This window comes from Macrobrachium nipponense, chromosome 6 (genome assembly GCF_015104395.2).
Source record: "Macrobrachium nipponense isolate FS-2020 chromosome 6, ASM1510439v2, whole genome shotgun sequence".
In the NCBI taxonomy this organism is placed as follows: Eukaryota; Metazoa; Arthropoda; class Malacostraca; order Decapoda; family Palaemonidae; genus Macrobrachium; species Macrobrachium nipponense.
In genome coordinates this window covers 113,902,839-113,915,397 of record NC_061108.1, presented here as the reverse complement: position 1 = coordinate 113,915,397, position 12,559 = coordinate 113,902,839, and the positions used below count along the sequence as shown (strand labels likewise).

General features: G+C 33.7%; 1 protein-coding gene across 1 annotated transcript in view; it reads left to right on the top strand.

Moving 5' to 3' along the window:
* Positions 1 to 12,559, top strand: part of LOC135216922 (bifunctional arginine demethylase and lysyl-hydroxylase JMJD6-like) — a 46,744-nt gene that overhangs the window by 32,639 nt on the left and 1,546 nt on the right. The window contains exons 4-6 of the mRNA XM_064252471.1: positions 4,636 to 4,832; positions 9,582 to 9,729; positions 10,066 to 10,254. Coding sequence (XP_064108541.1) covers positions 4,636 to 4,832; positions 9,582 to 9,729; positions 10,066 to 10,254 — 534 coding nt within the window. The remainder of the gene's footprint in view (positions 1 to 4,635; positions 4,833 to 9,581; positions 9,730 to 10,065; positions 10,255 to 12,559) is intronic.

Sequence of the window (12,559 nt, the reverse complement as noted above, 5' to 3'; positions counted from 1 at the left end):
TCAGTGCTGGAACAGGGAGCTGAAAGTAATCCTTTTTAATTTAGCTATCCTTAATTTTAAGTTGGTATTGTGTTTTTATGGTTGTTTGGAAGAAGGGTTAGGTTGTACCCCCTTTCAATTGTTAGTTCTAACACAGGTTAGAATTGGTCTGGTGGTCGGGATTGGTTTTGTGCTTCTTGAAATTGCCAGAGGTATAGGTTCTGTCATGTAAGTGGGTTAGCTCCCATTGACTAGATCCAAAAAAGGTTCTGTCATGTAAGTGGGTAAGCCCCCATTGACAAGATCCAGAAGAGCTCTCAGTCATAGGTCACTACCTCGCTGAAGCTCTTGAGGCAAGTCTTCTGCCCAATCGGGTAAGAACCAAGGTTTATAACCTACAACATATGTTGTTTCTTGTTTTTATATACTTATTTAGCTGTCTCTTACCCTCCACCAAGGGTGCCAATCAGCTAAGTATATATCTGCCGGGGAAGTTGCATGTACAAAAATGATTTTGTTATGATACAATAAAGTTTTGTACATACAGGCAGTCCCCGGGTTACGACGGGGGTTCCGTTCTTGAGACGCGTCGTAACCCGAAAATCGTCGTAAGCCGGAACGACGTTTGGAAATATGTCTTAAACTAATAAAAAGTTATAAAAACCTTACTTGTAATCCATTTGGTTACACTACATGTTGTTTCCTGTAGTTTTATGTACAACCTGGAGTTATTTTCATAAAAAAATGCTGGTTCTTGAAGGTAAAAACTATTGTAATCCTCTGGTGACACTACACTCTTGAAGTTTTATGTACAACCTGGAGTGATTTTGCCAAATCTTGAGGGCTACAAGAACAGTTGATTACTATTTACATATCATATAGTCTAATTAAAGTAAACGTATCTTTAACCCTCTTACACCAAAGCGGTAAAAAAAAAATTGTCTCCCGTGTGCCGGAGGTGTTTCAGAGTGAGCGCGGAAGCGGAAAAAATATTTTTTTCAAAAAATCACAGCGCGCTTAGTTTTCAAGATTAAGAGTTCATTTTTGGCTCCTTTTTTTGTCATTGGCTGAAGTTTAGTATGCAACCATCAGAAATGAAAAAAAATATCATTATCATATATAAATAATGCAATATATGATAGCGCAAAAATGAAATTTCATATATAATTGTATTCAAATTGCGCTGTGCGCAAAACGGTTAAAGGTAACAAGTTACTTTTTTTTCTTTGTAATGTACACTAAATTGCGATAATTTTGGTATATAACACATTGTAAAACGACATTGTAAAGCAACACAGAGAAAATATTATCACAAAATAATGCATGAATTCGTAACGCACGGACGTAAACAAATATTTTTTTCAAAAATTCACCATAAATCTAAATATTTTCCTAGAGACTTCCAATTTCTTTCAAAATGAAGACAAATGATTGAATATTACTATACTGTAAGAGTATTAGCTTACAATTGCAGTTTTCGACCATATCTGACGAGTTAAAGTTGACCGAATGTCGAATTTTTTTATATATATATTTTTTATATGCAATTATTTCGGAAATAAGAAAAGCTACAACCTTCAAATATTTTTCGTTTTATACTACATGAAATTGCGCACATTTTCATATATAAAACTATGAAATGCCTAACATTAAACGGAGCAAATATTCCGAGAATGGGACGTACGCATTTCGGAGATTTGTGGCGGAGAATCCGCGCGCGGAGGGAAGGAAAGATTTTTTTTTTTAATTCACCATAAATCTAAATATTTTGCTAGAGACTTCGAATTTGTTTCAAGATGAAGATAAATGACTGAATATTACTAGACTGTAAGAGTTTTAGCTTACAATTGCGTTTTTCGACCATTTCAGTAGAGTCAAAGTTGACCGAACGTGGTTTTTTTCTATTTATCGTGATTTATATGCAAATATTTCAAAAATGAGAAAAGCTACAACCTTCAATTATTTTTTGTAGTTTTCTGCATGAAATTGCACACATTTTTATATATAAAACTTTATGTAACGGCTAATTTAAAATGGTGCAAACATTACCACAATCGCACGTATGATTTTTTCAGAAGAGTTACCGCGTAGACGTAAAGAAAATGTTATTTTTTTCATACGTTCACCATAAATCGAAATATTGTGCTAGAGACTTCCAATTTGTTGCAAAATGAAGGTAAATGCTTGAATATAACTAGAATATAAGCGTTTTAGCTTACAATTGCGTTTTTCGACCGTTTCGGTAGAGTCAAAGTTAACCGAAGGTTGAAATTTTGGCAATTATCGTTATTTATATGAAAATATCTCAAAACTGATAAAAGCTACAGCCATGGGTTGTTTTTAGTTGTATTGTGCATGAAATTGCGCACATTTCCATATATAAAACTTTATATAACGGCTAATTATAAAATGGTGCAAACATTACCACAATCGCATGTATGATTTTTTTTGGAAGTTACCGCGCAGACGTAAGGAAAAAGTTTTTTCATAAATTCACCATAAATTGAAATATTGTGCTAGAGACTCCCAATTAGTTGCAAAATTAAGGTAAATGATTGAATATTACTAAAATATAAGAGTTTTAGCTTACAATTGCGTTTTTCGACCATTTCGGTAGAGTCAAAGTTGACCAAAGGTTGAAATTTTGGCAATTATCGTTATTTATATGAAAATATCTCAAAACTGATAAAAGCTACAATCATGAGTATTTTATTGTTGTATTCTACATAAAAATGCTCACATTTTCATACATAATACTTCATGTAACGGCTAATTTACAATGGTACAAAAATTATGTCAAAGTGACGAAATAATTTCCGAGATGTGTCACAGATACTTTTTAGTGCGGCAAGAAAGAAATTCGCGCTTGCGCGCCTGAGTAACGATTGTAAACAAAACAACACCTTGATCCGTGAACTCCCAGCATCCCCCAAGGCGCGTGATTCAAAAGTTTTAGGCTGGTAGGCCTATAAGTATTTTTCCGCGAATTTAAAAAAAAACTTTTGTAAGTCGACGTAAAATACGTCCAGTCGGCACACGGGAGACAAAAAATGTCGACGTAAAATACGTCCAGTCGGCGTAAGAGGGTTAAATAGGCTTATATTATTAGTATCAACAAAACATTTACTGGCATGAGTCAGAGGCCGTTTAACGAAACTAACACTTCTCTGTCCTTAACTCGGAGCGCCTCTCTCTCTCTCTCTCTCTCTCTCTCTCTCTCTCTCTCTCTCTCTCTCTCTCTCTGATCAAATTACTGGATAATGTCTCTCTTTGGATACTTGGAATTTGCGTTGTAATCTAACCAACAACTTCGTTTTGTTATTATTACTGGAAACAAGCAATGATTTTTTCATTATTTGCGCTTTTGGACTTATATGTAAACTTTGCGCACCGCAAGCTAGTATGTATTCATTCGCTCGGAAACTAGTTCCGCATATGAGGCGTCACTAAAAAACATAGAAAAATACGACATAAAAAGTGTCGAAAATTATCATAACCTCAAAATTTTTGTTGTAATCTAACCAGAAACTTATTTTTATTAATATACTGTGCTAAACTATAAAGGATTTTTATCATAGTATGCGTTTTTTAAAAGCGTCGTTAACTCGGAGCGTCGGAAGCGTCAGCGTCATAACCTCGGAACAAGCGTCGTAACCCAGGACGGATTTTTCCATTGAATATTTAAGAAAAAGCGTCGTAACCTCGGAACGTCGTAAGCCGGAACCGTCGTAACCCGGGGACCGCTTGTACTTACCCGGCAGATATATACGATTAATGGCCCGCCCAGCCTCTCCTCAGGAGACAGGTGGAAGAGAAAATCTGATTAGAAAACGGGAATGGTTCCTAGTCCCGCCACCCAGCGGCGGGAGGGTAGATCACCTGACCTACCTGTAGTGTGTGCCGCAAAATTTGAAATTCTGTCGGGGACGTCGGAGACTATAGCTAAGTATATATCGGCTGGGTAAGTATGTACAAAACTTTATTGTATCATAACAATACAGTATCATTTTATATATACTTACAAGTAATTATGAACAAGGCCCACCCTCCTCCCCTATTGTGCACTCTGGAGCATTAAACAAATTGAGCTCTTGGCTGAGTTGTTCCTCTTTTATCCTGAAAGTGGGGGGGGTCTGTCGCCTATTGCTACCACAAATGTCAAAATTTAAGCTGCTGTTGAATAGAAACTCTTAGCTAAGTAATTGCTTACTGGGTAAGTATATATAAACCTAGATTTTATCATAAAAGTATAATTTTCATTTTTTTTTTTTTTTTTTTTTTTTTTTTTTTTTTTTTTTTTTTTTTTTTTTTTTTTTTTTATACTACTACTTAATCCTTAATGATTTTAAAATCATAGCGAGAGAATTAGTTTTTTTTTAGAGAATAACCAGCCTCTTAATTCACAACTTGTAGTGGCCTGTCATTTTTTGAGATGTTAATTTTATATACAGTGTACAATTGTTTCTCTTTCATTTCTTAACATTTTTTATGCACTATAGTTAAATTTGTATTTTGAAAGTTTAGGTTTGCATTTGAGATTTAGTTGAATATTGTAAGATTTTGCTGTTTTTATTGTATTTATCATGCTTCATTTGTTAAACAGTTATATTTCATAAGCAAAAGGCATTGATATTATTCTTATATTTCTCGTCTTAGCATATACGACGTAAAAAGCTCTTAGAAGATTATGAAGTTCCAAAGTATTTTCGTGATGATTTATTCAAGTATACTGGTGAAGATCGGCGTCCTCCATACCGCTGGTTCGTTATGGGTCCTGCACGATCTGGCACTGGTATTCATATTGATCCTCTAGGAACAAGTGCTTGGAATTCCCTTTTACGGGGTCACAAACGGTAAGAATTGCAGTTAATTTGTACATTAGAAATGATTTTTTTTCAATGTTGCCTAATATGGGTACACTGACTTTTTTTACCATACTTTTGGTATGTAAAGAATTATTGTTATACCATGTTGACTCCCCCATAGGGGGGTAGTGCCATCAGTGCACCTCTTTCAGTGCAATGTAGGCATTACTTAAGGTTCTTGGCAGTGTACCTTCAGCTCTTAGTTGCAACTACTTTTATTCCTTTTACTCTACCTCCATTCATATTCTATTTCTTCTATCTTACTGTTCACCTCCTAACAATTGTTTCATAGTGCAACTGCGAGGTTTGCCTCCTGTAACACCTTTCAAACCTTTTACTGTCAATTTCTGTTTCAGCGCTGAATGGCCTTAGTTGCCCCAGTGCTTGGCATAATGCCAAAATCAATATAAATAAAAACCATGTTGGCTCCATCAGCCACAGGTTTAAAGTTATTTTTTCTTAAGGTTGTAATGCCTTTAAATACATTGGTACCTTGGTACTCAAACTTAATTAGCTCCAGTAGGCTGTTTGAGTGCTGATCTGCTCTAGTACTTAACAAATTTTACTTATTAGGAAAATGTAATGTAAATTAGATTAATCAGTTCCAGACCCCAAAAGTACACTTAATAAAGCATTGAAGTTGACAAACAGCCTGCATAATTCATGAAAAAACTAAAAAGAATAAGTAGATTAAATAAAGCAGATTTGCAAATCTATTCTCACTTTAGCTGTACTTTGGAGAGTTGATGGCACATGTTGAGTGGTAAGGGAGAAGGGGAGGAGGAAGAACATTTTTGTTTGGAATGGGAGTCCCCTTCCATAAAATGCCAGGTAACTGTGCTTTTGGACTTATTTCTCTGTTTGTTTGTTTGTTTGTTTTTTTCTGAAACTTACTTCATCTGTCTCTCTAGAAATCTGTCTAATGAAATTTGTTTTTGCCGTCCATTTTAAAATGTTTCTGATGTGAGATACAGCAATGTAATTCAGCGTGTTTATAATGGCGATTGCTGCAAATTAGTGTGAGTAATATTTTGTTGCAGCATCTTTGTCAGATCTGGCAGCCTTTCCTAGCCTCACCACTTTGTATTTGTCACTACCCCTCTTAAATGTTTCAAGACCACCCATGACTGGCTTTGAATACATCACTACTTGTATCAGCACAAGGGTTGTTTTTCAAAGGTTCAACTTTCATTTGTTTTGCTTTTTCACAAATGATGGCCTGAGAAACACTTATCATCAGCAGCTGGTTTTCATTGATCCAAATCAACAATAATTTATATTCTTCATTTGTTTATGGCCTTTATTTTATAATACTTTTTCTTTTTTCATCTCATGTTCTAACCAATAATTTATTTTTTTCCCTAATCACTAAACATATAGCGCCTCAGTGGCGTGGTTGGTATGATGTTGGCGTGTCACCTCGTTGGTCGCGAGTTTGATTCTCAGGCATTCCATTGAGGGGTGAGAGATGTGGATTACTGGTGATAGAAGTTCACTCTCGACGTGGTTCAAAAGTCACGTAAAGCTGTTGGTCCCATTGCTGAATAGCCACTGGTTCCATGCAACATAAAAACACCATACAAACAAACAAATAATCACTAAAAGTGTTGCTTCAAGTGGATATTCATATGTATAATGCATCTCATCTAGGAGCATCTTTGTTGGTCAAGTGCTTAGCAAATGCTCGACTACTAAAAATTTTTCTTAGTTGAAGCATCTGATTACCAAATTCTGTGAGTTAAAGCTGTTTGAGTGCCTAGGTACCATTGAATGTATTTGCTTTATGGAATGTAGTGAAAAGGTAGATTTTAGAAATTGACCAATGAATTGTAAATTATTTATTTTCCAACAGTTTATTAATGCATGACAGTCTCAGCATAGACAGTGAATATTATATTAGAATATGTATTTGCTCATATCAAAGTAGGAATCATTATTTTAATATTTAGTATTTTACATATTTGCAGTTAGGCTAAGTTATTTAGTAATCTAAATTGCTCTAGTCATTGTAACACTAGGTTAAGGTGCTTATTAATAGCCATGCTCCTTAAGTTTGTGATCTTAACTAGGAACTTAGTTTTGTTGTGTTGAAGTAGAGGGGAAAAAGTTCCCAAGTCCTTGGCATTAATTTACTTTGAAGGAAGTTTCAATCCAGACTGCCTGTTGTACAATATTTTTGAAGAATTCCAAAATCTAAATATGTCTTCAAGGACTCCAATAGCATGCCTGGGAAATGTACAGGGATGACAAGAGAAAAGTGTATGCAATTCTGCAGGTAGATAGTATCCATTTTTAGGTGTTCTTCAAAGCTAGCAGAGAAAAACATCTATGCAGCTTTGGACTTTGAGTTTAAAGACCAAGTGTGTGGTACAGTAGGATTAGGATGGCTACTGGGACTCTATTGTAGCTATTTTGTATTAGTACCCCAGGAACAATAAGGGAGAGATAGATTGTCATTTAGGGTTCATCAGGCTGACCCCCATTGGGTTGAAAGGCAGCCCATTTCCAGATGGTGCACATTATTGTGGCCCCTTGGCTTTAGCTGTTTGCCTGAGTGATGATTTTAGTTTTGACACAGTCAGATTGCTCTACCAATGTATGAGAGAATTTTAAAAAGTCCTGGAGGATAGGTTACCGATAGTTGTCAGTAGGGCTTCATCGCAGAAAAATCAGAAATAGAAGTTATTCTTACAATAAAATTATTATATTAATTAGAAGACAAAAATTTAATCAAGGCAGTTGCAGAATCAAATACCATGCCAAAATGGAGAGGTTTTAAAGGTATGTGATAGCAGCAAGACATCCAAGATGAATGTTACAAAGTACATAAGTCATTTATGGGAAAACATAATGAAAGATAATGATTATTATGGTTTAAAGAATACCAGGTCACCCCTCTAGTACCATAAACCCTGTAGACCCTCTTCTAACAATTGCTTTTATTGTGCAACTGCAATGATTTCCTCTTTGCACCTTCAACACCCCCTTTACTCTCAGTTTCCCTTTCAGTGCTGAATGACCTCATAGGTCCAAGCACTTGGCTTTTGACCTAAATTTTATATTACAATTCCAACCAACAATCTAAAATGTCCTCTATTGCGCAGGTAAACTTTATGTCGATTTATGACATTATAGAGTCCTCTGCCACTGTGTATGTATCTTTTTAATATAATTATGGAGATATAGGCAGCAAGACTTCCTTTAGTGTAATACTTTAGGCATTCGTCAGGCTGATTTTGCAATTGCAGATCCAGCTTCCTCTGATTGCAATATTTGTCTTTGCTGGTGTTTCTCACTTAATGAAATTTATAAAGAATAATTTTCATGATCATGAATTACAGTCCAGTGATGGGAATTTTGTCAAGAGCAGATCCATGAGAGCACTTAGAAAGAGAAGTAAAAGCTATCTAAAGAAATGAAGATATCCAAGGCCTTCTGTGTATGAATGTTGAGCTAGCTGTGCCACTGAATTAGGAAACAATTGTAAAATCACTAATATTTTGGGAACAGGATTATTCCAAGATAGACTGGGAGACCACAAGCCATTCAATTTCATGTACAGATTCCTGGTATCACATGACAGAAAAAGTATCTGGTGATGCATATGGATTGAGCTTTGCAAATTAAGATGAAATTCTTGAATGCATGGTGCAGATGGTAAAGTTAGTGACAGTAAAAGAAAGTAAAGGTCTTTCCCTTTTTCAAATTGGATTGATGATTTACTTACAAATTTTTGCCTGATTGCTAAAAATGGTAAAATACATAAATCATTATATCTTATATATTAAAATACAGATTAATCCAGATGGGTTCATGCATTTCCTTATTTAGCTATGACAGCTGGGAGCCTACTACCTGCATCTATTGACAGTTGCAATGAAGCACAGACTTATATCACACTTTTTAGGGAAAGACATCTCTTGTATAACAGACAACTGTTGTAAAGTGGACAACATCTGCCTTGTTTCTTTTGCTTAAACACTCACAATTGTGATGAAGAAAAAGAAAATGACTTCACTAAAAGTTTAGATAAGCCCAATAATGAAAACATTTAGGATTCACTAGAGGCAGTATAAAGCAATTTGGTCGCATTAATTCCAAAAGATTCACATCTTGGGTCAGGTGTATCAATTTATGGCAGGTATGATAAGCAGAGGTTATAAAATAATTTTCGAGTTACTGGTATGTATTATTATTTAAATCTATATTTTATGAAAATATTGAATTGGATCCCTGATGACATCTCAGGACTTAACCCCATAAGAAAATTCAACCTCTAACCCCCAGTCTCCCCTGCAGTTTAGAGCATTTTGGTTGCATTAATTCCCAAATATCCATGTTTTGGGTCAGATGTATCAGTAGTAGATAATTAATGGACAGGTATGATAAGCTAATGTAATAAAAAAAATTTCTGAGGTACCATATTTTATTTAAGTAAATTTTTAATGAAAAATATGACATTAACCATTTAGTAAGATGAACATTTTGTATGGCTCTTTATTTAATAGGGTCCCTAATGATGTCACAAAACTTAACCCCCTCAGAAAGTATAACCCCACTTACCTTGGTCTTCCTTAATTGACCTGCACTTGGGTTGACCCAGTATTCTTCAGACCTTGATGATGATGGTAATTTTTCCATTGTACTCTGAAGAAATTTCAGAGTGATTAAAGAAATTTCAGAATGATTAAATCTTAATCCATATGCAGTCTGATTTGTTAACTTTTATCTTAACAGATGGTGCATGTTTCCCACGGAAACTCCTAAAGAACTGATTAAGGTCACATCTGCAGAAGGTGGGAAACAAGTAGATGAAGCTATAACCTGGTTTACTGTTATTTATCCTCGTACTCAACAACCTGACTGGCCAGAAAAATATCGCCCTGTAAGTATGGTACCTGTTGACTTTGTGTTTTTTCAGTATTTCTAGGCTTTAGTATGTTTTAATGACTGTTGGCCTTTATTATCAATATCATTTGTAGTTTTTATCTGACATGAGTCAAAATGAACTAGACAAGTAACAATAACAGCTACTGGTACTGCTGCTTATAGTGATATATATACTATTGTAAAAGAATTGATAGAAATCTTTTTATAATTCATAAATAAACAGCTTGAAGTGTTTGAATAATGAGGGAGGCCTGATGAAGTTTAAAGTATTAGATCTACAAAGTCTCGAAAATAAGGATTATATTAATGATTATACAATTTATTTTCACAGCTAGAGTTGATACAGAAGCCTGGTGAGACAGTTTTTGTGCCTGGTGGTTGGTGGCATGTTGTAATCAATTTAGATAATACTATTGCCATAACCCAAAACTTTTGTTCCTGTACAAATTTTCCTATTGTCTGGCACAAAACAGTTAGAGGTCGTCCAAAGTTATCGAAGAAGTGGCTGAGGGTTTTAAGGGTAAGCTCTTTTAGGTTTAATGGTTAGATTGCAAGTTGTAAAAGTGAAAATTTTGATAAAATTGTAAGCATTTTTTTTCCTAGAATAGTTTATTACCTTAACATAAGAAGATGTCCTTTTCAAAGACAGCTAGTTTAACATTACATTTTAAAGCAATTGCTAAATTTGAGAACATGACAAAGATCAAAATTTGATGTTTTTTGACATTTAGAGTTGGCCATAAATACCAGATGCTGTGTTTTACTACCTGCAGGGTAGGGTTTTAGGAGAGATCTACTTCATACATTGTGCATTTTGTGGTAGTACACTAGTGATGGTACTGTAGGTCCTTTTACTGCATTCCATTGGCCCCAGATGCACAGTATATATATATATATATATATATATATATATAGATATATATATATATATGATATATAAATTATATAATATAATATATATTATATTATATATATTTATATATATATAAAATATATATATATATATATATATATATATATATATATAGTTATTATATATATAATATATATATATATATATATATATATATAGTTATTATATATATAATATATATAGATATATATATATAATATATATATATATATATATATATATATATATATATATATATATATATATAGTATCGAATATCCTATTTAATTTCTATATATATCGAATTGTCCTATTTAATTTCTCCTTTGGTCCAGTTTTCACATTTTAAGAACAAATCTTTCAGGCAGCATGAGAGTCTAGACAGTGACTAAGGGGGTCTCACTTAACTTCAAATTATTATATAAAAATTATATTCAGGTGTTATCAAGTGCACCAATGAATTTTAGGATTTATTAAATTTTTTTCTGTTCTTGTAATAGTTCATACTGCTTATCGATTTGTATTACGTCATCAGAATATGTAATAACATAAAAAAATTACCTTTTATCAGTAAATTTGATGTTATTTGATTTTATTGCATGACATAACAGCGAAGTTCTGTGTGTGCTTTATAATACAGGTAGTTGTCAACATTACGACCACAATTGGTTTGGACATAAGTCTGCCCATGTTAATTATACTAGCCTAGCCTACACTACACAGCATACTTTATACATAAATGGCATAGTAATGATTAATTTCAGCTAATTCTCTAGGTTCAATGCACATTGGCTTATGATAATTCAGTGCAAAGAGAAATTGAATAATATTTAACAATTTAGTCTCGTGTATACGATGATGATGTTTTCATGGTACATATATCGTATATATATGAATACAATAGCCTAGCCTACAGTATACTGTATACTACATATAAGATATAATTTAGTAATTTATTAATGTAAGCCAATTTTGGAAGTTCAATGCATTCTGACTATTATATATCAGTAGGGAAAAAAATTGGACACAAAACAGGAATCAGATTCGGACCGACATTGGCATACCTAATTGAGCAATGTGAGGCTGCTGACGGCTACGTATATTTATGATAATAAAAACACAATGAATATGCATATTTTCTGTGAATCTTTTAAAAAGTTATACATTACTGTATCCAATAATATTGTATGTGTTCTCATATTATATCAAAATACTAACAAAGCAGTCAATGTTTTGGTTTGGAAATCAGCTGATGGCGAGTACAAGTTTGTTCGCCGTGTTGATGTTTCATTTCGCTATATTTAACCCAATTCAGAGCAAATTGCCTTGCTTCTAGTTAGCATGAAATATCTAGATACTTTACTTATATGAGACAAGGTAATTTATCAATATACAACATGTTTTTATGCATTCAACTTACCTGTCAGATATATACTTAGCTATAGACTCCGTCGTCAGCTAAGTATATATCTGCCAGGTAAGTATGCATAAAACTTTATTGTATCATGACAATAACATTTTTAAGTCGAAATATGAATTTAATACGTCTTGTGAACTAAATAATTTTTTTCGTTAACAGATTGTGATATGGGCATGTTCATTGTGTAAAAATATTACGTGATTCCATTCTGTATTTTCACATGGTTTCTTCGTAGTACGAGCTTTAGCGTTAGTTACGTTACTTATCTTTTATTGGTGTGAAAACATCAGTGAAATGTGCTCTTTCAAAACTTGAAGTTTTGATTAAAATTATTCTCTCAATTTTATCTACGGTTGTATTTGATGACATAAGTTTTCCGCAGTTATATCCTTGTTGCCGATGCATGATAATAATCATTAGCAGCTCGAAAAGTGAGCTGCGTGTGTGGAGAAGCGGGATTTTGGGGAAAAACTGTTGTATGTTCAGCTGGACACCATTCTTTCTTGCTCTAAG